This window comes from Schistocerca piceifrons, chromosome 2 (assembly GCF_021461385.2).
Source record: "Schistocerca piceifrons isolate TAMUIC-IGC-003096 chromosome 2, iqSchPice1.1, whole genome shotgun sequence".
Classification (NCBI taxonomy): Eukaryota; Metazoa; Arthropoda; class Insecta; order Orthoptera; family Acrididae; genus Schistocerca; species Schistocerca piceifrons.
Window position 1 is genome coordinate 46,891,167 of NC_060139.1, and position 26,513 is coordinate 46,917,679.

The following is a 26,513-nucleotide window of genomic DNA, read 5'->3' on the forward strand; positions in this document are numbered from 1 at the left end:
AAAACTGAGAATCATCAGTCATCCGGCAGTAAGCTCAAACCGATGTGGCTTGTATAACGTATGTGATCAAGACGGGAATTCACAAAGTACGAAAAATGATCGGGGACTCTTTTACAGATTTCAAGTCTTCAATTAACGAATTAATAGTGCCAGCCGCTAGTGGAGGTAAAATATGATACACTCAGTGAAAAATCATTATAAGACGAAATATGAGGGTTAGAAATTTTGGGTTGAAAGGTATAGCGATCAAAGTCCTCGGCTGTTCTTAAAAACGACTGTAATCATAAACTTTTCTTCAGTATTTAAGTCGTTTTGTAGTTTTTAGGGAAGTCGTGTAATGGAGACTGGTCATCGTGAGCAATCACCTAGATTCATTATTATTGTTCAGATATGTAAGTACTGGGGGGGGGGGGGGGCGGCAAGTAACTATATTATTAAACAGCTATTACGATCAAGATGAGACCCAACAGAGAAAGATGGACGAATGAGAGAGAGAGAGAGAACGTGATGTAGCCAAGATGATTCTTGGTGTGAATCATGTAACGAGAGAGCCATATCAGTGCATACAAAACATGTTCTGGGTGAGACTAGAGAGACCGATTAAAAACTAACTAGGTCAGTCGTTCGTGCGGTCTGATAAGTGTCATAGTCGTTGCTGGATGTAGAACAAGGCGAAACGAAATGGATAGCAGTATACGTGAGTAATATTAGGCAGAGAAGCTTTATACGAAATGTGTCTGACGGTTTTTATTTCAATGCACGAAATACCGTGTTGCCGAAAATAAACTACAAATAAATCTCTGGTGTAATCTGACAAAGCACAAGTAGATACATGAGGCGAACATGTTAACAGACTCTATGGGCTACTGGGATAAAATTTCAACAACGTAATTAACAGTAGAAGTTGTGCGAAAGGCAGGAAGTCACATTGGACACTTGTCATGAAACTCACAGTAGAACGAATTCTGATGGGGATGAGCAACTGCCGTTACCGTTATATCAAATTAAAACTCAGGAATTTTGTTCGGTTACAAAACTTTTTTGCGTGCTTGTCTTCCATTTTTATCCAAACTGCGCGGTCTGATAAACGAGTGACGCATCCAGAGGAGATTGTCGGACGTCAGTGTAATTTCATATCTTAAGTACACGACATCGGTGGGTTTGTAAATGATTACAGTTTCAATGCTATATGACAGGAAAACGATCATTAGAGTGAATTAGCTTAATTCGTGTTTAGTATTGTTATCAGTTCTAGTAATATGTCTGTATTCGTATAAGGGGCGTAATAGTGTCAGATGCTGAGTATTCAGTGTGAAGTACACGGAGATGCAGCGCACTCGTACGAGACAGCTTTAACAACACTTTACAGTCTTTGGAAGGTATCTCGTCGAGGGTCTCAGTTTAGTCGGCTTGTCGAGTCGTGCAGCATCCAGGTCCGCGAGACATTCGGATGTGACAGTGTCCCGATGTTTGGACCGCATAGCAACGTGACGACAGGCATACTTGTCGCCAAGGTCTCTGTCGACCACGACATATTATGCAACCAGCACATCGTAACCCGTTCGCATCAGCGGCTGCCATCCCAGAACAAGTAATGGACTGCCTGTGCCACTGTGTGTTATCCGGCAAAATTGATCAGCATCCACACTAGGGAGTCGCCGTCCCGTGCTAAGGCTGCCATTAAACAGCAGCGTTTCGCTCGCGGTAGTCACAGGACTGATTCATTGCCTCGCAGTGTGTCCAGCGATGACCACTACCACGGATAACCACCGTTAGCGAGTATGGCGGCGACTTGGAGAGAAGTCCCATTTTTCCAATGTTTTAACGAGGTGCGAGACACTCCCGGCGTTTATGGTGTGGAGAAACGTCGTGTATGACTTGAGATCGCGGCTGGTGCTGATCGAGGGAACTCTGACAGTACAACGGTACGTCACGCACATCCAGAATTCTTATGACTCACCTCTCACGGGACTGTACCATGGTGCCATCTTTCAACATGACAATGCTCGTCCACGCATGGCACGAGTCTCTATGACGTGTCTGCTTGATATTGAGATACACCCGTGGGCAACAGTACCCCAGCTTTGTCCCTGACAGAACATGTGTGGTACCAGCTTCGTCCCAGTGGCAGTATCCAAGATACCAAGGACCAGTTATAGCAGTAATGGAATTCAGCAACAGCTGTGTAACTTAAGACGGTATTTTATTTTATTTTGAAGGTTACCAGTTTTAGCATTTCACTAAGCACCTCCTCAAATAAACGAAAATGTCACATAGTGCCATAAATCTGTGGATGTCGTGAATTCGATCGTTACACTAGTCCTTTATCGGAAGACTTGATAGCAACTGAGCACACGTGCAGTCCAAGAATTTTCTTCGAATAAAAGCACTGGTGTACCGTTCGAATTCACGACGTCCAGAGATTTATAGCTCTATATGACATTTTCGTTTATTTGGAGAGACGCATATGGGGCCTGAAAATGGCATAGAGAAATGCTGAAACTGGTAGTCTTCAAAATAAAATAAAATAACATTTCAAGTTATTTGAATTTCACTGACATTGACAATTACTTTACCACCCGATATCCCCTGTCCATGATGGACCAACAGAGTTACAACAGTTGTGACCCAGCTTGCCTCAGGAATGGATACAACCAAATCAGTAGACCAGGCGGGTGCAACGTCATCTAATAATTGGGCTCAACTTCTTTGTAAATTTGCCTCGATTTTCTAATCACTGAAATAATATCACATACGCTCTCAAGCTGTTAACTTTTATCTCGTTTCCTCCTCCCCTTTCGGGTTTCTTTTTTTGTCAGGCAGTGTATATACAGCTCTTTCAAAGTAGAAAATTGGCAACTTTATGGAAAATCAGTGTAGTCATGTTATCACTGAAAAATTTTATAGTTTTAATTTCTCGTACCTCCATTGCATGCACGTGCCAATGTTTTCTAAAAAGCCAGTTAAAAATACTCTCTTCAAGGAAATTAGGGCTTTCGACGTCTTTCCCCAGGAGACAACAACTGTTTGTACTGTCCTTATTGACGTCGCCTGTCACGGTACTGAACTACCTAGTTATATTGACTAACAGTTACACCCAATTGTACTTATTTCTGCTGTGTTCGTGCTGTTCCTAGACAGCAGATAGAGAATCTTTAGTCTTCGTTAATTTGATAAAATTCACTGATTTGAATGACATACTCATCAATATGAAAGATGCGATATAGGTAAGTAGCTTTAAGACTGGCATTTACCTACAGCGAAACTTTCTACACAGTAACGTCCATTTTAATGGCATGTGACTTTTTACTTTTCAAAAAATCGGGTAATGTTACTGAAGTTGAACATTTCACTACATTTCGAATAATAAACTGAGAACAATATGTAACATATAACCATCGTTAGTATCCGTGATAGAGAATAGAAGCGCATTCGTTTTAAGGGTTTTATCGTCTCACTCCTACAAATTAATATTCAGTTAACACTGAATATTAATGACCAAACCAAGGCTACATGAATAGTAGCCATGTACCGTTGCGAAACAAGCAACATACTGTACAAGATAGGAGTTTCAGCAGTGATATCCACGTAGCTGAATTTAAAGAGGTCTGTTATGAGAACGCCGCGTACAGCGCAACACATGAGGAAAAAACAAACATTTGGGTCCAGATGCTGAACAAGGAACACGGATGTATTACAGTGACCTACGCCATTTTATGGGGACACATCCGCCACTACCTCCGCTGAGGACAGTGACCTCGTGTATGGGTTCCAAGTGGAAGAATAAAGCATGGACTTTGATAGTACGTTTGCGTATGTGATAAGGGGTCCAGTTAACTCAAAAACCATCGCTAGATAGCAATGGCTGTCAACACATACAGTGACCTGTGCTCTCAGATAAGTAGGTGTCCCACGTCATAACAGCTGAGAGCTGACGCTACGAATACCATCGCCCTGTTTCTGTTCTGACATTTTACAGTTTACTGTTGACAGTTGTGAGTTCATAGTTGACTCCCTATTTTCTCTGTATGTTGTCATCGTCCACGTGCTAGAGGAACTAGGAAGTAGACGCCGTAAAGCACACACTACATTTCAGTGAACGACGACCGTGTGTTATCTGTAGTAGCTTTAGTATAAAAAAACAGTATCTAAAATTTCTTAAAAGTACAAAATAATTCCAGCCGATAATGAGAACGGAATCTCTTATTATGGATGTAACGTCTATTAACAACATAACGGAATCTGTTATAGGTTGGTACTATGTGGTCTTAGTTAAATGTTTATTTGATGCATACATTGTTAACACGTTCTAGACAATCGCAGAAATTAAATGTGCTGTAGCTACACAAAGGCCTTCTCCCTGAGCCTAATCAAAAGTTCCGAGATGTGTTGAGGACACCAAACGCACTGAGTGTTGCACTGCTAAATTTGACAAGCCAGCAAGATTTCCCTGACTGTCTGAAACCAGCAACAAATATTCTTAAAACACACCGTGCAATAAATTGGCTGTGTACAGAGAGATACACGTATTGCAGTTTGGAAAGGTTTTACTGCGGCTTTCAGACTTAAGTTAGGAAGATGATTAACAAAAGCCAACTCGTGTTGATAGAAGAAAACTGAAGTTTGAAATGAAATTGTGGAAAATTGATATTTTATGGGCAGACAGTGATTAACTTTCTTTCGTACACTTAATATTTTCTTTGATGCAATCAAATAAAGATGTTATACTGTTTATCGCTATCGATTACCAAAAGCCATCATCCGAATAACTGAAGCATCATAATAATGCTTTGCGTCTAGGACAAAAGAAGCAGATTTACACAGACAATGATATATTGCTATGAAACATAGGCCTTAATGTGAGGAGTAAACTTCTGAGAATTTACGTCTGGACACCACATTTTATGGAAATTTATCATGGACTGCAGGAAAACCGAAAAACTACAAAAGCGAAGCGTTTGAGTTGTAATGTTACAGAAGAAGGATGAAGAATCAAACAAACTGGGTCAGATAATAAATGAGGAGATTTTGCGCAAGATATACGTGGAGAACACTAATCGTAGAAGAGGCAAAATTGTAGGAAATACTAAGATATCAAAGAACAACTTCCATGTTACTATGAGGAGCCGAAGAGATCAAAACCTGTAAGGAAACAGTTGAGTGCGTTGTGTGTAAGTCTACTCTGAGGCAAGCGCGGGTCAGTGGTTCACCGTTCGTTACAGGCTCATCCTCTCCCCTTTTCCCGCACACCAAACACACACAAAAATATAGCTTTCCATACAACAGATGCCGACGATTTTAATAAAAACAAAGTGCAATGTATTAAATGTTTCATAAAAAATAATAATTTGTTTACATCGGTGTTCAGTACAACGCCTTACCGCAATGTCCAAGAAATCGCAGTTCACAAAGCTATAACATTTGAAAGATATTCTTCCAAAAATTTGAGAGGTACACGTGTCACGCAATTGATTTAAGACCTATAACAGTGACAAACCTCCATAAATTTTGCGACTCCATAATTTATCTGGTATAAAATAGAAGTGTGCATCACTATTGTTAGTATTTGACTTAGCTTTAAGACTGCGATGATAGGTCTACAAATTACGGCTGTGCGAGAGTATAAATAGGGAAGTGTGTATCTTCCTGATTTTCTTTTTTAGTGGACCTGGATTTGTTGTTGGTGGCAGTTATTTCATCCTGTCAATGGGCGTCTTCTCCTGCCTGGAACGTTTTGTGCAACCAGGAAGCTTGGACTAGTGCTGAGGGACACGACTGAAAAGTATCCTTTTAACTTTTTTTTAATTTCTTACCTTTTCCAAGACACTTAGTTCTCATCGTATTGTACTCCCCGACAGTCATCTAAAAATTTCTGAAATTGTTGTTGTTGTTGTGGCTTTCAGTCCGAATACTGCTTTGATGCTGCTTTTAACATCCATACCGTGCAAACCTCTTTACTTCCGAATAGCTATCGCTACTCACATCCATTCACCTGCTTAGTGTACTCACGCCTTGGTCTCTAGACTCAGTACCTCCGTAATACACTCCTGGAAATGGAAAAAAGAACACATTGACACCGGTGTGTCAGACCCACCATACTTGCTCCGGACACTGCGAGAGGGCTGTACAAGCAATGATCACACGCACGGCACAGCGGACACACCAGGAACCGCGGTGTTGGCCGTCGAATGGCGCTAGCCGCGCAGCATTTGTGCACCGCCGCCGTCAGTGTCAGCCAGTTTGCCGTGGCATACGGAGCTCCATCGCAGTCTTTAACACTGGTAGCATGCCGCGACAGCGTGGACGTGAACCGTACGTGCAGTTGACGGACTTTGAGCGAGGGCGTATAGTGGGCACGCGGGAGGCCGGGTGGACGTACCGCCGAATTGCTCAACACGTGGGGCATGAGGTCTCCACAGTACATCGATGTTGTCGCCAGTGGTCGACGGAAGGTGCACGTGCCCGTCGACCTGGGACCGGACCGCAGCGACGCACGGATGCACGCCAAGACCGTAGGATCCAACGCAGTGCCGTAGGGGACCGCACCGCCACTTCCCAGCAAATTAGGGACACTGTTGCTCCTGGGGTATCGGCGAGGACCATTCGCAACCGTCTCCATGAAGCTGGGCTATGGTGCCGCACAGCGTTAGGCCGTCTTCCGCTCACACCCCAACATCGTGCAGCCCGCATCCAGTGGTGTCGCGACAGGCGTGAATGGAGGGACGAATGGAGACGTGTCGTCTTCAGCGATGAGAGTCGCTTCTGCCTTGGTGCCAATGATGGTCGTATGCGTGTTTGGCGCCGTGCAGGTGAGCGCCACAATCAGGACTGCATACGACCGAGGCACACTGGGCCAACACCCGGCATCATGGTGTGGGGAGCGATCTCCTACACTGGCCGTACACCACTGGTGATCGTCGAGGGGACACTGAATAGTGCACGGTACATCCAAACCGTCATCGAACCCATCGTTCTGCCATTCCTAGACCGGCAAGGGAACTTGCTGTTCCAACAGGACAATGCACGTCCGCATGTATCCCGTGCCACCCAACGTGCTCTAGAAGGTGTAAGTTAACTACCCTGTCCAGCAAGATCTCCGGATCTGTCCCCCATTGAGCATGTTTGGGACTGGATGAAGCGTCGTCTCACGCGGTCTGCACGTCCAGCACGAACGCTGGTCCAACTGAGGCGCCAGGTGGAAATGGCATGGCAAGCCGTTCCACAGGACTACATCCAGCATCTCTACGATCGTCTCCATGGGAGAATAGCAGCCTGCATTGCTGCGAAAGGTGGATATACACTGTACTAGTGCCGACATTGTGCATGCTCTGTTGCCTGTGCCTATGTGCCTGTGGTTGTGTCAGTGTGATCATGTGATGTATCTGACCCCAGGAATGTGTCAATAAAGTTTCCCCTTCCTGGGACAATGAATTCACGGTGTTCTTATTTCAATTTCCAGGAGTGTAGTTCCGCTATCTACATGTCTTCCATAGCACCACATTTCGAAAGCTTTTGTTTTCTTCTTGTCTGAACACTGCAGACAAATAACTTCAGGGAAGACTTTCTAACACTAAAACTGATAGAGGTATTAACAAAATCCTCTGAACGGCTTCCTTTGCTATAGACAGTCTGCATTTGATGTTTTATCCTCCTTGGCTGCCCAAATAGTGAAACTCATGTACTACTTCCCGTTTCTTATTTCCTAAGCTATTCCCCTCAGCATTTCCTCATAATATATAGGATGCCCCAGAAGGAATTGTCAATAATCAGGGATGTGAGGAACGATCATTCGAAGCAAAAAAATTCTAGTAAACAAGCGCTCTAAAATGCACGGACACTTCATCTTCAGCGCTGTGAAACAAGTCTCCTCTACCGCAAGCCCTTTACTTGCCATATTTTCCGAGGAGTTAGTATGGCCGAAAACAATAAAAATTATTTCTTAGACATGGACCATAAAACGCATACCTTATGAGCTGTGAGGACTTGTTCATTAGAAGAGGTGTGTTTCAGTAGTGCCAAGACGAACAAGTGCTCATAACTCTTAACCCTTTAGACTCTCTGGCTACAATTGTGTACGTTCTGCTGTGTCTCAGCTGTGACACAAGTATTCTTCTCGCAATGCAAACTTGAGGTATGCAGTGTGAAGGTTCAAGTTTTCCATCATGCGCAAGTGCTGCCAACTGTTGATCAACAACATAAAAATGTCGCGTGACTAGGGCCTCCCGTCGGGTAGAACGTTCGCCTGGTGCATGTCTTTCAATTGGACGCCACTTTCGGCGACTTGCACGTCGATGGGGATGAAACGATGATGATTAGGACAACACGACACCCAGTCCCTAAGCGGAGAAAATCTCCGACCCAGCCGGGAATCGATCCCGGGCCCTGAGGATTGACATTCTGTCGCGCCGCCCACTCAGCTACCGGGGGCGGACACCAACAATATAAAAAAATCAGCAAGTAAATGTAGCAGTGCGCAGCAGCCCGAGGCCACTAGAATACACAGATGTGGCTGGTTCGCTGTATTCCTCTATATTACTATATACTGTTATTTTTCATGGTAATTAGTGAATTGTCATTTTATTGTTTATTAGAACAGAGAATATTTCGTAAGTAGTTATTTCAGTCCCGAAAATGAAGCCAAGTGTACTAATTATGTTTTGTTAAAGCACTCCGTCATCAGGCCATTATTGGCCCATCGGGACCATCCTACCGCCGTGTCATCCTCAGGTGAGGATGCGGATAGGAGGGGCGTATGGTCAGCACACCGCTCTCCCAGTCGTTACGATGGTTTTCTTTGCCGGAGCCGCTACTATTCGGTCGAGTAGCTCCTCAGTTGGCATCGCGAGGCTGAGTGCACCCCGAAAAATGGCAACAGCACATGGCGGCCCGGATGGTCACCCATCCAAGTGCCGGCCACGCCCGACAGCGCTTAACTTCGGTGAGCTGACGGGAACCGGTCTATCCACTGCGGCAAGGCCGTTGCCAATGTTTTGTTAACGGGTATATATTTTTTGTACAAATGTTGCGTCTAAAATCATTAAAAAGTCATATAAGAGCATTACCATATAAATTAAAAAATTTCCTTCCTCCAGAAAAAAAAAATCAGGTCTGAGAGGGTAAACTTATGCACTTTAGAGCCCAGGATTACAGGACATTTTTACTTATTTTGGTCCGCACTCTCAGTTTTCAGCGTATGGAAAGCAATGAACTTACGGTAGAACTAGTGCTGACAGTTTTTCAGGTACGTATTCTAGACGCCATGGTTACTAGACTTTGTGCTTCCTGTCATATTTCTTAATACTGATCATTCTTCCGGGGACGCCCTGTGTGTACAAATATAAAGAGGTAGGAACAGGACAGGAAATCGCGGCGATCTTCATCAAACCAATCAGTGGACGGAAACAGAAAAGTATGTCAATAATTCAAGAATAGTCTTAATCGCATTTATTATTGTTATAATACCGCCAACCGATTTCAACCCGACGTAGGGGTCATCTTCTGAGCGTTTACACCATTGGTCGACTGCTGGTGGTGTCACTCCTGTCTGCATAACGGCAGGAAACTATCAGACAGGAGTGACACCACCAGCAGTCGACCAATGGTGTAAACGCTCAGAAGATGACCCCTACGTCGGGTTGAAACCTGTTGGCGGTATAATAACAATAATAAATGCGATTAAGACTGTTCTTGAATTATTGATTAATCATACTAATCGCTGCTTCTCTGCACAACCATGTTGTCCAGAAAAGTATGTGCCCTTGGATCATCAAGCCTAGAACGGCGCACTTTGTGAAGCAGACATCCTTGCGGACGGCGAGCACAGCACCATTTCGCTTCATTAACTAAGCTCTGTTTAGAGCCCCTTGGCGGATGTCGATCCGAACGGCCCACTTTTTGCCCTCGCGAGTTGTACAACTCAGCATTCACGAAAGAAGACGTTTCTCAGGTCGCCACACAGTGCTGTCATTATAGAGGAGCTCGGGATAGATTCCGAATCGTAAGTCAATGTCTGGGTGGCGCGGCGGAGGATAAATGGCGGCGGGTAATTTTATATCACATTAGAGAGATTTATGGGGCGCGATGCGAGGCGTGGGCAGCATCCGCCCGGGCAGAGAGATAAGGCGGCAGCCGGCACGGCGCGGGCTGGCGAGGCGAGAGGAGCCGGAGGGATCGCCGGCCAGCTGCGGGCTCCGAGCCGCGGGGTGCGCACGTGGGCGGCGGGCGACGGAAGTGGGCGGCGCGCCGTAACAAGTGTCTGGGCGGCGCGGCGGGCCGCGGCGACAGGCGACAGGCGTCGCCCTCCGGCGCTGCATCGCCGAGCAGGTCGTGTTTCTCCCGACCAGCCTGAGAGTTGCTCCACACTGGCCGTGTAAACGTCAGTCAGGGCGTGACCCATATCGGGGACTAATGGGCAAGCCACTGACGTCTGTCAAGGTGGTCACACGGGTAACATCCGCCCACACTGTCTTCAGCTGTAACGCCTATAATGGAATTAACGAACAAATAGAGGCTAAACAACCACTGTACCAATTCATAAGGGGGAAGTTAAATGGAATGATCACGCTCAAAAGTAACAACATTTATCCCGCTGGAACGATCAGTACGTGTCTCGTAGAATGTGGTAAGCCGTTGACTGATCCACAACCTCACGTACCCTTCCTCGACCGACTGAAACGGACGGGCGCGCATGTCTTCCTTCATCTACATCTACATCTACATCTACATTTATACTCCGCAAGCCACCAAACGGTGTGTGGCGGAGGGTACTTTACGTGCCACGGTCATTGCCTCCCTTTCCTGTTCCAGTCGAGTATGGTCCGAGGGGAAGAACGACTGCCGGAAAGCGTCCGTGCGCGCTAGAATCTCTCTAATTTTACATTCATGAACTCCTCAGGAGGTGTAACTAGGGGGGAGCAATATATTCGATACTTCATCCAGAAACGCACCCTCTCGAAACCTGGACAGCAAGCTACACCGCGATGCAGAGCGCCTCTTTTGCAGAGTCTGCCACTTGAATTTGCTAAACATCTCTGTAACGCTATCCCGCTTACCAAATAATCCTGTGACGAAACGCACCGCTCTTCTTTGGATCTTCTCTACCTCCTCCGTCAACCCGACCTGGTACGGATCCCACACTGATGAGCAATACTCAAGTATAGGTCCAACGAGTGTTTTGTAAGCCACCTCCTTTGTTGATGGACTACATTTTCTAAGGACTCTCCCAATGAATCTCAACCTGGCACCCGCCTTACCAACAATTAACTTTATGTGATCATTCCACTTCAAATCGTTCCGCACGCCTCCTCCCAGATATTTTACAGAAGTAACTGCTACCAATGTTTGTTCCGCTATCATATAATCATACAATAAACGTCCTTCTTTCTATGTATTCGCAATACATTACATTTGTCTATGTTAAGGGTCAGTTGCCACTCCCTACACCAAGCGCCTACCCGCTGCAGATCTTCCTGTATTTCGCTGCAATTTTCTAATGCTGAAACTTCTCTTTATACTACAGCATCATCCGCGAAAAGCCGCATGGAACTTTCGACACTATCTTCTAGGTCATTTCTATATATTGTGAAAAGCAATGGTCCCACAACACTCCCCTGTGACACGCCAGACGTTACCTTAACGTCTGTAGACGTCTCTCCATTGAGAACAACATGTTGTGTTCTGTTTGCTAAAAACTCTTCAATCCAGCCACACAGCTGGTCTGATATTCCGTAGGCTCTTACTTTGTTTATCAGGCGACTTTATCAGGAAGTCAAGGAAAATGGCATCTACCTGGGAGCCTGTACCTAATATTTTCTGGGTCTGATGAACAAATAAAGCGACTTGGGTCTCACACGATCGCTGTTTCCGGAATCCATGCTGATTCCTACATAGTAGATTCTGGGTTTCCAAAAACGACTTGATACGCGAGCAAAAAACATCTTCTAAAATTCTACAACAGATCGACGTCAGAGATATAGGCCTATAGTTTTGCGCATCTGCTCGACGACCCTTCTTGAAGACTGGGACTACCTGTGCTCTTCTCCAATCATTTGGAACCTTCCGTTCCTCTAGAGACTCGCGGTACACGGCTGTTAGAAGGGGGCTAAGTTCTTTCGCGTACTCTGTGTAGAATCGAATTGGTATCCCGTCAGGTCCAGTTGACTCTGTTCAGTGATTTCAGTCGCTTTTCTATTCCTGGGACACTTATTTCGATGTCAGCCATTTTTTCGTTCGTGCGAGGATTTAGAGAAGGAACTGCAGTGCGGTCTTCCTCTGTGAAACAGCTTTGGAAAAAGGTGTTTAGTATTTCAGATTTACGCGTGTCATCCTCTGTTTCAATGCCATCATCATCGCAGAGTGTCTGGATATGCTTTTTCGATCCACTTACTGATTTAACGTAAGACCAGAACTTCCTAGGATTTTGTGTCAAGTCGGTACATAGAATTTTACTTTCGAATTCACTGAACGCTTCACGCATAGTCCTCCTTACGCCAAAGACGTGAAAACCACACGGTAAAAGATTCTGGTTGTACACAGGATGTTGCAGTGCTTCCCAACCAATTCGCTGATTGTCAGTGTGGGGGTGGGCTTATCCAGCTACAAGAAAATTCCGTATGACACTATTCCTGGGCGATTTCGCTTCCTGGAGTGTCACATTTTGTGTTCGTAGTTCTACTTATTGATTGTGGTTCCACACAGCAAGCAAAGCGGCCCCTGCAGTCGAAGGAGGTCATCATGACCTTACCAGAACTTGGTGAACGGTTTTGGAATTACTTGGCGAGGGATATTTGGGATGTTTCCGCTGTTGGCTTTGCCGTTTGTCCTCGGGTTCTCATTTGATTACCCTTCACATAAGTAATTAGCTGACAAACCAGGCTTTTTCCGGGTATTCATTTTGCCAATTTTCTATTAGAAACAAAAAGAAAAAATTGACTTTATTTGCAGTGAAATATCGTAAAAATTTCATTTCCACGTATTCATAAAAACACCCTTGAAATTGTGAAACTGTCATACAAAGACATACACATATTGTACAAAGTTATAAGTACAGTATCCACATTGGCACATGGTCCTAGACAGTATATGCAATGAGGGAACAACTGCTTCGCGTGTCTATAACGCGATTTTGTAAACATCTCTGTAGCAACGCATACTAGTAGCTCTATAGACGGCTATCGTTTTCGCCTACAACCGTTATCGCTTCGCAATTCAAATGGCTCTGAGCACTACGGGATTTAACTGCTGAGGTCATCAGTCCCCTAGAACTTAGAACTAGTTAAACCTAACTAACCTAAGGACATCACACACATCCATGCCCGGGGCAGGATTCGAACCTGCGACCGTAGCAGTTGCGCGGTTCCAGACTGAAGCGCCTGGAACCGCTCCGCCACTCCGGCCGGCGCTTCCCAATTAAAAGCTGTCAAAAGCGCTGCCAAGTGTCAGGGATTCCCTTAAGTTGACTCAACTGTAGGGGTGTGTTGTAAAGAACAAAAGCCTGCTGCGGCGCTTTCTCACGTGTCTGACTGTATGTCATCATATCTTTTGAGCTATGTATGGTACAATGATACAATTATGTAGGTACATTCAGCAGCGTATGTGGATACTGACTCCAAAATGTGCTGCGAATAGGATTAGTCGAAAAGAGACAATATATTTAAATGTCGTTCACATAGCAGCAGTTCTTCTCGTATATCAGCGTCTATGACATATCCCGAGTACTGTATACGGTACCACGATATATTTTTGTAGGTGGATTTAATGGAATATGAGGATACAGCCTGCGAAATGTATGCGAATACATTTAGTAGCACAGCATCACCATACAAGAGTGAAAGTGATCGACGAATTGCTAGCGAGTGCTCCTGGTACTGTGGAAAAGATGAATTCGAATGTTGCATTACATTATGTAAACCAAGATCACAGCACCAGACAGAGCAGAACTCGAATTACCTTATAACCTCCACGACGGCGTATCATCCAATTTCAACTCGTGGATGGCGAGGAGGCAGTTGGCGAGGGAGGGTGGTACATAACACATAGTACCAGTGGTAAAAGCGTAAGTTACACATTATTATGGCAGGCCAAGAAACATTTATTGCATCCTTTACCACACTATTTTTGAAACCAGTCACCAACTACAGTCGGAGCGTTCTGCCCGTCGTTCAGTTTCTCGACGAAAGAAATCCTCTACTTCTTCACGGAGCCATCCGATAAACGCTGTGTGAACGTTCTCAGCGTTACAAAATCTTATTCGCGTCAGATGTTCTCTTACTTGCCGAAAAGGTGGAAATTGTATGGTGCAAGATCTGGACTTCCTGTCTCTTCCCATGTCTCTGCGGCCCTGGTCAAATTGTTGTCACGACGTAAATCCTTGGTACCATATCAATCGTTTCTGTCCCACGCACATCTCAACAACGCTCAACAATGCTCTCATCAACAGACTGTCACACAGCTCATGACGTTAAAACACTAAAACGTTTACAATACACTTGTGGCGTTCGTAACATAAAATAGAGTAATAACACAGTGGACTGAAGGTCCTCGTCTTACATTAAAATAGTCTTCTGTCAGTATTCGTCCCATCTCATACCGCACACAGCACCAGGTCGCATCCATCCGTCTGCTGTGTGCTCCAACAGTGTCAAGTTGACTCTTGTTGTGAACGGACTGTGTAAGCGCGTCTGTTCGGTCAACCATAATGCGCTTGCATTGTAATATCGTGATGGGCCTGTTGTCCTCGCCGCTGCAGAACTGTGTTTGCGGAAGACGCGGAACATGTACTCTCACTCGTGACAATGCGATACTCCGTTGCGTAATGCTCTTAGCCTGGGACGACATGTGTGACATTCCTTCTGAATTTTCTACATGTATAGAGAGAGCGGACACTACAGTCAAACGGTTGGGAATGCAGTAAAGAGACAGACGGCAGCACCAGGTGCAAAACAACTAGTGATAGAAAAATTTGGAGCAAAAGACTGGATCCTAAAAGAGGTTAAGACAGATAGATGTGAAGACCTAGGGAAGAACCGTGCGGGAGTTCGAGTACAACATAAAGAAAAATCAGACAGAATAGGGTAAGATTTGCATGACAAATTCTGAAACATGGCTGCGAAACAGCAACTGTGTATAACTGAAGAGGTTGAAAATTCAGCCAACCAGTTGCCAATAAAGGTTTATTAGCCCTTGACCTACGTTTCGATATTTGTAAAAATATCTTCTTTAGAAGTAGTGTGCCTTGTTACATCACATAATCGTACATTAGACTGGATAAAGCCGAACGGCTTTTGTCATATGCAAAATTGACAAAATAAGAATTATCCCAAGCTATGCCATATGCAATCCGGCTGCTGTCTAAAGCCATGGCCTGATATAATTCTTGTTCTGTCGATTTGGTATATGACAAGAGCCCATCGGCTTAATCTAATCTAATGTACCATCATGTGATTTAACAAGGCCCACTACTTCTGAAGAAGATATTTTTATGAATATCGAAACCTAGGTCAACGGCAACTAAACCTTTATTTCTAACTCGTTGGCTGATTTGTCAACCTCTTCGATTTGCAAGATATGTGACCAGGATGGGTATAATGTCAAAAGAGTATGGGAAACAGCTCGAGGGCAAGAGGAAAGACAGAAACTAAGTGATTTATCCTGCTTACGAAGGACTGGTCTGAACTGAGGCTCAAGGCGGAAGAGAAAGGAAACTGGAGAAGCGAGTACACGCCGAGCAACCTTTAAGAGATCAACGACAGAGAAGGAAACTGTAAAAGGACAGAGAGTCAGCAGCGAAGCATACAGAAGAGCAGATGCTGAAGATCTCGGAAAAACAGCGAGAAAAGTGAGAAGATGAAAAGCTTCTGGAGGAGAACAAGAAAATTCAGTCCATGAAGGGACTACCCTTGGACCTATAGATACCGTAACGGAAGAAGGCGATGATGATGATTTGGGGGGTGGGGGGAGGGTATTTGGGGTGCAGTTTTTATTTTAACTTGTTTCAGAGAGGAAACAAAAAATTGCGACTCTAGGTAATCAATTTTTTTGATTGTGTAGGTCGCTGTTCCAACTGACAGAATGTTGGGAACATACAATGCGTTCTTACGTTATCTTGTTGAAAGACAGCGTCACGGAGACCTCGACTGTACGGCATATGGCACGGCAATCGTCCTTAACACGTCGTAAGTGCAAAGACTACTGTCCAAATTACCGGATGGCCTTGCGAATCCGAGATTATCGCATTTTGTAGTGAGTAGGACAGAAAAAAGTGGTAGCCGTGCTCATACACTGTGATGTTTTGGACTCTTTCGCCGTGTGGATATTTTCCTTGCTGAAAACCATACCCATGGTATGCAGCGTAGGTGAACGATGTCGCACGGCTGCTCTATCTCGTGATGAGATTTTAATTCTCTCATGAAGTAGTGTCAGACTCATCATTCGATAATCTCATTTCACAAAATCAGGGAGGGAAAAAGTGAACTGTGGGTAGAAGTGCTAAAGTGGCGAATATGCAGTCAGATTAATTTAATGGGATACTATAAAAAATTTTACGAATTTCTTCTACATCTACTGTGGTGTCACCGCCAGACACCACACTTGCTAGGTGGTAGCCTTTAAATCGGCCGCGGTCCGATAGTATACGTCGGACCCGCGTGTCGCCACTATCAGTGGTTGCAGACCGAGCGCCGCCACACGGCAGGTCTAGAGAGATTTCCTAGCACTCGCCCCAGTTGTACAGTCGACTTTGCTAGCGATGGTTCACTGACAAATTACGCTCTCATTTGCCGAGACAATAGTTAGCATAGACTTCAGCTACGTCATTTGCTACGACCTAGCAAGGCGCCATTATCATTTGCTATTTATCTTGTGATGCATGTACCGTCAAGAGCGATGTTCACCAATTACGGATTAAAGTTAAGTATTCCAGAAGCTACGTACCTTTTTTACTAGTCTCATTTCCGTGTCCTGTTCCAGACCTCACGCCAGCCTGCGTGAGCTTGGCTGTCTGTCCAGTCCACAACATCTACATACACACTTCGCAAGCCACTGCGGATGGCCACGATGGATGGTACTTCGTACTACTATTAATCCTACGCTGTCCTATTCCGTTCGCTTTCTCAGCGGCTACCTATATTCATCTGTGCCTGCCCTGATCCTTACGCGGGATAAACTATGTTGTCAACATAACAGTCGTACTGTCTTACGCCGAAACAGGATGGCTCTAAGCACTATGGGTCGTCAGTCCCCAAAGAACTACTTAAACCTAACTAACCTACGGACATCACACACATCCATGCCTGAGGCAGGATTCGAACCTGAGACCGTAGCAGCCGCGTGGTTCAGGACTGAAGCGCCTAGAACCGCTCGGCCAAAGCGGCCGGCTCAAAATAGGATTTGGAATTTACCTAAAAGGTTTCCTAGAGAGGTACGTCTTTATTTCAAGGATTACCATTTAAGTATTCTGAAAACTTCCGTTACACTTTCGTATGGGCTAAACCCATCTGTTACAATCCCAGAGTGTCACTGTAATGATTCGACGTCTGGCTACTCGATAAGCACTCCGAACACTGGAACAACATTCTAGAATAGATCGCACTAGCTTCTTGCACGCAATTTACTTTTCAGATACTTTATATTTTCCAGGAACCCTTCCAACATATCTAAATCGTCCATTTGTGTTCCCTAATCTTTGGTACGGTACGTCAATCTTTCTTTTCAACATGTATATTCTCCCACGAGCAGCTAGCAAACTATTGCAGAGTCCTCCACAGATTGCTTCGTTTCTAGTAGTCCTTTTTTTGACGAGAAAAACAGACTTGCAAAGATAGCTCGCTGACTATGTGTAACATTTCAAATGTTAATAATGAGTGTTGACATGTTGCCTTTTCGTTTGAAGGTACAAATTCTCATCCTAACGAATACTGTATTTCCTAACTTATGAAAAATAATAAACATTTCAACCAAAATCTGCTTTGATAATTGTTATAGATCCCGTTAAAATTCAGCTGTTCTCACAATCGCACAATAATTTGACGCCGATAGACAAATGGCGTCCAAAACAATTTCTGCAAAAAATGAATCAACTCTATTTGAATACTACTAAGCTGCAAAGAAATGTTTCTGCAAAAATAGCTCGTTACTCGTTGGTACCTCTGGCTCAATTATTTTCATGGGAAACAGGTAATAGTAGCGACATTTTGACCTAAGAGCATTAGTTTCAAGGTACTGCCATCTGACACCAACTATGTGTTGCCATTTTGACTTGAATGGTTACACGGTTTTGTTCAAATCGTAAGACAACAATTGACAGTGGCGGTTATCGTTCTGCGTCATCGCTTGGCATGAGATCTTTTAAAACAATCTCAGTGGTGTAGTTATTGTACGTAACTATTTTTACTCAGCTAGTTGCTTGCAACTATGGCAAAACATGTTACTGTTATACTTTGCCGATATACTTTACCCAACAAGGATTTGAACGTGCACGTATTTTCCTCACAAGTATAAGCATCACATGAAACCACCAAGGTATTCAGAGGTTTCTCAGCCACTGTACTCATAGTTGGTTAATGATTTGAATCTCAAGGCCAAATTTGCAAGAAAGAGCTGGAGTAACAGCTATCGTTTAAAATGGTTGTGTACAGAATGTACATGAGATATGCGCTTGGCAGGACAGAGTTTGTCCGCACGAGCTAACATGCACCGAAGTAGGTTACAATGTTTTAAGTACGATATGCAAGAAAAGTTGACAATGAAATACCAGTTGGTCAATTACCCCTCTTTTGTTAACACATCTGAATGTATTTCGCTAGGTGTTGTTAACACAGCGTATAATTATAAGTTACTTCTTCAGAATGGTCCACAGTGTCACCTCTTGAAATTATATTTTCTCTTGAAACAAACAATGGAAGTGAATTTTACTTCAATCTTAGGAGTAAGCCAAGAGACGTTGACCTCGTGTTTTTGAGTAAAAACCAGAAGTAACTGGAAACCTGAGAGACAGTCGTATATATTTTGTGTCATTCACTTATCTTGGGTCTTAACATATATCATCTAATGGAATACTTTAAAAAATGTAATGAAACACAGGCCTACCCGTCCGTTGCGTACGATGCAATGGGATCAAAGTGAGAGGAGAAAGTGAAAAGCCACGTGGCTACTAAAGCAAATTAAGGGTTTAGTGATTTGCCTTCTACCGTTAACATGCAATATCTTAAAGCGCAAGACAAATTCTCAATCTTTATGATAATAACACAACTAAAAATTCTGCAACAGAGAAACAGTGGTACAAATTACGAAGTAGAACGATCGTAAAGATTTAGTTTTGTTGAAGAGATTGACAGGTCACGTTTCGTTGGCCAGATAAAGAAAATTGTAGGTCATCTACGAGAAACATTGCTATTATAGCACCTGTGCGATCTGTGATAAGCCGGCCGCTGTGGCCGAGCGGTTCTAGGCGCTTCAGTCTGGAACCGCGCTACTGCTACGGTCGAAGGTTCGAATCTTGTCTCAGGCATGGATGTGTGTGATGCCCTTAGATTAGTTAGATTTAAGTGGTTCTAAGTTCTAGGGGAATGATGAAAAAAATGTGTGTGAAATCTTATGGGACTTAACGGCTAAGATCATCAGTCCCTAAGCTTACACACTACTTAACCGAAATTATCCTAAGGATAAACATACACAAATGCCCGAGGGAGGACTCGAACGACCGCCGGGATCAGCCGGGACTGATGACCTCAGATGTTAAGTGCCATAGTGCTTAGAGCCATTTGAACCATTTGATCTGTGAAAAACAGCTTCATGCATGAGACTAATATCACGTCGAACTTGAAAAATTTGTCTGAAGGCAGAACTTCATAGTTCTCGAAAAATAAACGTAGAGGAGACGTGCTTAATTCTTTATTCATGAAAATCTAATTTTCAGTGAGGTATCTACACATTTTTGGAAACCATAAATTTAATGCTTCGTAAGAAATCATAGACATAATATTAATATCAGTTCTTCCTACATTCACTCTTTGACTGCAAAGCAAGCAAGCTCTAACCTGAGAACTGCCTCGTGATGACTGGTTGTTGTGTGATGTTCTTAGGTTAGTTTAAGTAGTTCTAAGTTCTAGGGGACTGATGACTATAGATGTTAAGTCCCATAGTGCTCAGAGTCATTTGAACCATTTTTAACCTGAGGTGAATATATCCTCTAGGAGGCCTCGTACTGTGGTTTGCGAAAATACAGATGCACAAGTAGAAAGAGATCAACTCTACGACTAGCGCATACCAGAAGATCACCTCGCAACAATGGCAACTGTAATTTTAACTGAGTCTCACTTTAACCTCGTCACACGACTCCTGAAAAGAAATCCCATCAGAATCATGTCTGTTTCCCGTGCTGACAATGGCTTCGATCCCTCACGCTTTCTGCCTAGAAGTGAAGCGTTACTAGTTTCTGAGTTATGCAGCCGTGGTGTACTTTCCTCTTTACACGGTATTTGGACTAGTGCCATGATAGTCTTCGTCGGCTGTGGAGCGCAGATTTTAGAAACAAACTTGACTTTTGTCATAGTAGAGCTACAATGTAAACTTAGCCACGTGTATGTAGAATATGTGGGACAGTCAAATGAAAAAGAGACAGATGGAAAAATCTGAGTATACTATTGAGAATGAGATTTTCACTCTGCAGCGGAGTGTGCACTTACATGAAACTTCTTGGCAGTTTAAAACTGTGTGCCGGACCGAGACTCGAACTCGAGACCTATCGCGGGCAAGTGCTCTACGATCTGAGCTACCCAAGCACGACTCACGACCAGTCCCCACAGCTTCAATTCTGCCAGTACCTCGTCTCCTACCTTCCAAACTTCACAGAAGCTCTTCTGCGAACCTTGCAGCACTAGCACTTCTGGAAGAAAGGATATTGCGGAGACATGGCTTAGCCACAGCCTGGGGGATGTTTCCAGAATGAGATTTTCACTTTGCAGCGGAGTGTGCGCTGATATGAAACTTCCTAGCAGATTACAACTGTGTGCCGGACCGAGACTTGAACTCGGGACCTTTTTAAGTATACTGTTTCTTATTTCAAAAGTAATCACCATAACTGTTAATACATTTATCCCACTGTGAAACACGACGATTAGTGCCTTCATGAAAAATGTTTGCTGTTGACTACTGAACCATGATTGTACCCCAGCGTGCAGCGTGCACCTCTTCGTCCGAAGTCAATCGACGGCCACTGATGGTTTTCTTCAGGACACCAAAAATATGGAAATCGCAGTGGGAGAGATCGCAACTGTATGGAGTATGCGTAAGGATTTCTTTGCGAAACTTCTGCAGCGTAGAAGAAACAACGTTGGCGGGTCATGGAGTCCTGATGAAAGACATTCGCGGGCATCGATATGCTTTGACGAAGAGATGCCTGGGTACAATAATGGTTCATAGTTAAACACAAACATTTTTCCATGAAGGCACTGACCGTCTTTTCTCGCAGTGGGATGACTGTATTAGCTGTTATGGCGATTATTTTCGAAACATTAGTGCAATTACTTTCGCTCCATCTGTTCCGTTTTTATTTGACTGTCCCTTATAGTATGATAGCAAACCATCGAAGGCTACGACTTCAATAGCAGAAGAATAACATTCTCCGTCTATTGTGACATGCTTAGGACAGTTACTGACTTAATCTGGAAATAATTCGTTCTATTATTTTCACTTCCCGCGTTTCATATGTATTGTGTGTCTTGTTTATCCAACATTTTCCACGCCTACGAGGCTAACCGCATCATCCAACATCCACTCTAACCAGAGGACGTTCAGACTGGACATTCACCAATGTCTGAATCCTGGTCACAGCGGTGCGGTTCCGCCTCTGTGTGGAACTATTCCTCTAACAGCGCATCTGTGGCAAGGCCGAGGATTAGGAGCGGAGACAATGGCAGCTGCGAAGTTATGGCTTCGCATTCTGATAATGCAAACAATTGGCACGACAAGATGTTCGTGTAAGTCAAGAAAACGTCTCTCTTTCTTTTGTCTCTGATGAGCAGTGGCTTATCTCCCACGCTCATATCTTTGCCAGTTCTTTCGTTTTATGCATCGCTGACTAGACTGCCACCAAGGACTTATTGAGCCGACGCTTCTTTCCGTTTTCCTGTTTCTGATACCCACATATTGTAGGCAAATTTAGGGACAGTGACCAATGTCAATTTATAAATAATCCTCGTATTCAATAATTACACTTTCCTAAGGGTATGGAGTATTAATACAGAGAGCTCCTATTAACGAAATCGAATTTATGTAATTCGACAATTTCAGGTTTCGATTGACATATCGTAAGAAGCGTTTTTCTTATTCATATCAGTTTACAGCATCAATTTCTTGCCGCCACAATTAGCAGTGGGATGTTTGTGTGTGGGTGAAATCTTATGGGACTTAACTGCCAAGGTCATCAGTCCCTAAGCTTACACACTACTTAACCTAAATTATCCTAAGGACAAACACACACACCCATGCCCGAGGGAGGACTCGAACCTCCGCCGGGACCAGCCGCGGGATATCTGTAAAAGTCATGTATAACAGATGCTGAAGTAAAAGATAATACTTTATAAAACTGTACTAACTTTTACCTCTAAGTCACTTTCAGGTAAAAAGTCTCCCCTCCACGGGAATATATGAAACGGAGCTGCGAGTACAGGATGTAGACACATGGTTGACCACCTACGGAAGTTGGAGTGTGACGGTGTGTCGCGCTCCGATAGCCAAATGGTAAGGCGACCACTCGCGATAAACAGGTAATTCTGGTTCGAGTCCCAGCCCGTTACAAATTTTCACTGTCTTCATTCTTTTATACAGCTGATGGCTGACCATACTCGCAACTGCGAATATATTCCATGCTGTCATATCTGCGTAAGTGCAGTGTCAGAACGTAACGTAGCTGAAGATGGCAACAACTGTGGAAGGGTAAACTCTGTCAGATATGTTCTGCAATTGTAGAAAAGTGTCATATGAGAATATAATAGAATAGATTTCAACAAAATAGTTTAAATCCAACATTACGCTGCACTGTGGAAGAGCCATTCTCGATTTTCCCTCATTCTTATTCAATTTAGCTCTCCTGTCGAATTTGAACAGAATCCACACAGCCTTAGGTTAAAATTTTTAAATGTTAATAAATAATGAACGACGACAGAAAGTTAAAGTTAACAGCTGCTTTACACAGTTTCAAAAATCGCACTATAAATAAAAAAACACTTTTCTTTCTTTACTAGCAAAAACACATGAAAATGAAACTTCCTGGTAGATTAAAACTGTGTGCCGGACCGAGACTCGAACTCGGGACCTTTTGCCTTTCGCGTGCAAGTGCTCTGCCAACTGAGCTACCCAAGCACGACTCACGCCCCGTCCTCACAGCTTTACTTCTGCCCGCGAAAGGCAAAAGGTCCCGAGTTCGAGTCTCGGTCCGGTACACAGTTTTAATCTGCCAGGAAGTTTCATATCAGCGCACACTCCGCTGCAGAGGGAAAATCTCATTCTGGAACACATGAAAATGTTTATCCGAAAATCAACACCTGTAGTCTATCAGATAAGCCAACTGTGATATTGTAGACTTCGGAGTGTGACAGGATTGCAGGTTTACATACGATGTGTTAACTAAAGTGTTCAGTGCAATTTTGGCTGTATCAGAGGCACTTTGATGTCAGCGACAAAAAACAGTGGGAGGAATCGAGAGAAGAGATGCAGTAGCAACAGGAAGAACTCGCGTTTATGAAGAAAGAATTTCATATTCCAGTGGAGGTGATCTGATGTAGGTTTTTCGTTATTCTCTTAAGCCTCTTATGGTAACTCTGGTGTGGATCCTTCGATATATGCACGAATGATTTGATTCCGCCTCCTTGTCCTTCTGATGTCTTGTGATCTTGTGGTCGATGAGAAGTTAAATTCCAAAATTCATGCAATGGTGTAAGGTCAGTGAAGTGACATCAAATAAACTGACGCGATCTGCAAAGATGAGTTAAAGCAATCAAACTATGTCAATTTTTCTTCCGCTGACAAAAAGAAGGGAGATCAGGTGTAGCAGAAATTATGTCAAAAGCAAACATTAGAAAGAAATTACGGTATATTGATAATTTTTGCTTATGGACCGTCTGACAGCAACTGAATGAAACACAATTTTAGTGCCATACGCGTTTCGCCTTTATTTTCTGCAAGGCATCATCAATGGCAGGTTGCATGGACAATTTCTTACATATTGCGCTCCTGTTGCATTTTTAGTGTTGTTGTTCTCCTTATGAATGCCAATTTGCGGTTTTTCCCACATTCCACAGGACTATGAACTGAACGCTGGTTTCAATGCAATGTTTTGGTTTCTGTTGCAACAGAAATTATATCAAAAGCAAACATTAGAAAGAAATTACGGTATATTCCGTTGCATCAGAAATCTCAACATTGCATTGAAACAAGCGTTCAGTTCATAGTGCTGTGGAATGCGGGTAAAAACCGCAAATTGGCATTCATAAGAAGAAGAACAACACCAAAAATGCAACAGGAGCGCAATATGTAAGAAATTGTCCATGGAACCTGCCACTGATGATGCCTTGCAGAAAATAAAGGCGAAACGCGTATGGCACTAAAATAGTGTTTTATTCAGTTGCTGTCAGACGGTCCATAAGTAAAAATTGTCAATATACCGTAATATTACACGCAACTCGGGAAGACAGGACTACAAAAGTTGAAGATTAGAAAATACACCATACTCTCACAGTCCTTTTCGTATGTAGCACATACACAGCTACTGGGGAGTCTGTCAGCATAGTATATTTCTGATAAACGCATTCGCTGAGTGAAACGGCGTATGGCGTCTGTGAACGAGTTATACACGAGGTAGGCTGAGGTATGTAGGAAGCTTTCCCTAAACTGACAGGTGTCAGTTGGTAAAGGGGGAGGAAAAATGTCACATCAAGACGTCACAGTCAGTTAATGTCTTTAATTGGAACACAAAATAGTTAAACTTTTTTGGGCACGTCACAACTGAATGTAGTAGCGGCGAGAGAAAGTTGTCAGGTCGCCGAAGCGACATCCACGTTAACAAGTGACACTGCTGTATGTAGCTGTCACACGGTTATTGAATCGCCTATCAGCATAGTATATATACAATAAACACATTCGTTAAACAAAACAACGAATGGCATCTTTGAAGGAATCGGAAGCTTTCCCTAAATTGACAGGTGTCAGTTGGTACAGCGTCGTATCAGTAATGTTACACTCTGCTAATGTCATTAGTTAGAACACGTAATAGTAAAACTTGTCTGGGCACATCGCAAGTGAACCTAGGTGAGACGAGAGTGAGTTGTCAGGTATCCGAAACGTCGTCCACGGTAACAAGTGACCCCCGTTGCCCGGCTGACGGAACCGCTTGTGGAGGCGTGACGGGGTTCGGCGGTGCGAGCTCACCTTGCGCGGCCGCGCCCACCACGTCCCACCGCCGGGCGGCCATGAGCAGCAGCAGCGTCAGCACCACGTGCGGCCGCATGTCAGGCGAGAGCGCAGGCGAGCCGGCCACTGTGTCATGCTGCGCGCCGCGCCGCGGTCACACTGACTGCCGCCCGCCCGGCTCCGTCGCGGGAACTTTGCCAGCCAGCGCCGCCCCGCGCGGCCGAGGATCCAGGGCCGCCGCAGAGGGGGCGCGCAGGATCTAGGGCCGACCGTCGCTCGTGCCTCGTAGCTCACAAGGGGAAGGCCTCAGATACGGCCAACCGATTCAGCTCAAATTTGACATGTCGCTTGTGTACAACCTAAATCGAAGGAATCTAACATATTTTGGGTCAACAACCCCGCGTTTTTGAGAAAATAACCCACAAAAGTAATGACGAGGAATCGACTCAAAATTGGCGGGATCGATAGATAATTGTAAATAGAGCATTTTTCACCATCAGATGTGGGACCCGAAAACGTATACTTTTCCAGAAATCGAGGTAAGAAACTTTTACAACTGTCCCTTCTGTAACCAAATGGTAAACGATTTTCGCCGCCAGCACCGATAGCCCAACGGCCAAGGTAACTGCCTGAGAATCGGAGAACCCAGGTTCGAGTGTCGAAGAAACCTCGCGGATGTCATTCCTTTCGTTCGGCAGTCATTTTTTCAGAAGCGGTCTAGTATATATGGATAAGTCGAGAAGTGTTCTCATATTCTCACCCCTGTTACACTGAGCGAAGTTTCAGGGAAATTGGTACTTGATGTCTTCTCTTCGTTAAAAAAAATTTTAAAAATACGAATTATACGAATGGGTATGATGTACATGTACAGACAAACAAGAGATTTGAATATCACAAGAAATGGATGATATATTCCAGAGAGAAAACTTCACAAATTGAGCGAGTCAGTAACGCATTGGTCCACCTCTGGCCCTTACCCAAGGATTTATTCGGCTTGGTAGTGATTGAGAGAGTTATTGCGTGTCCTCCTGAAGAATATCGTGCCAAATTCTATCAAATTGGCGTGTTAGATAGTCACAATCCCCAGCTGATTGGAACGCTCCATGTGT

At 44.0% G+C, this 26,513-nt stretch overlaps 1 protein-coding gene and 1 pseudogene across 1 annotated transcript in view; both read right to left on the reverse strand.

The window, feature by feature from the left end:
- The window catches only part of LOC124775138 (reversion-inducing cysteine-rich protein with Kazal motifs), a 371,470-nt gene extending 345,930 nt beyond the window's left edge, over positions 1–25,540 (reverse strand). Inside the window, exon 1 of the mRNA XM_047249978.1 lies at positions 25,423–25,540. Within this exon, the coding sequence (XP_047105934.1) occupies positions 25,423–25,501 (79 nt within the window). The 5' untranslated portion in view covers positions 25,502–25,540. The remainder of the gene's footprint in view (positions 1–25,422) is intronic.
- Positions 8,867–8,984, reverse strand: LOC124778770 (annotated as a pseudogene).
- Positions 25,541–26,513: the final 973 nt, after the last annotated feature.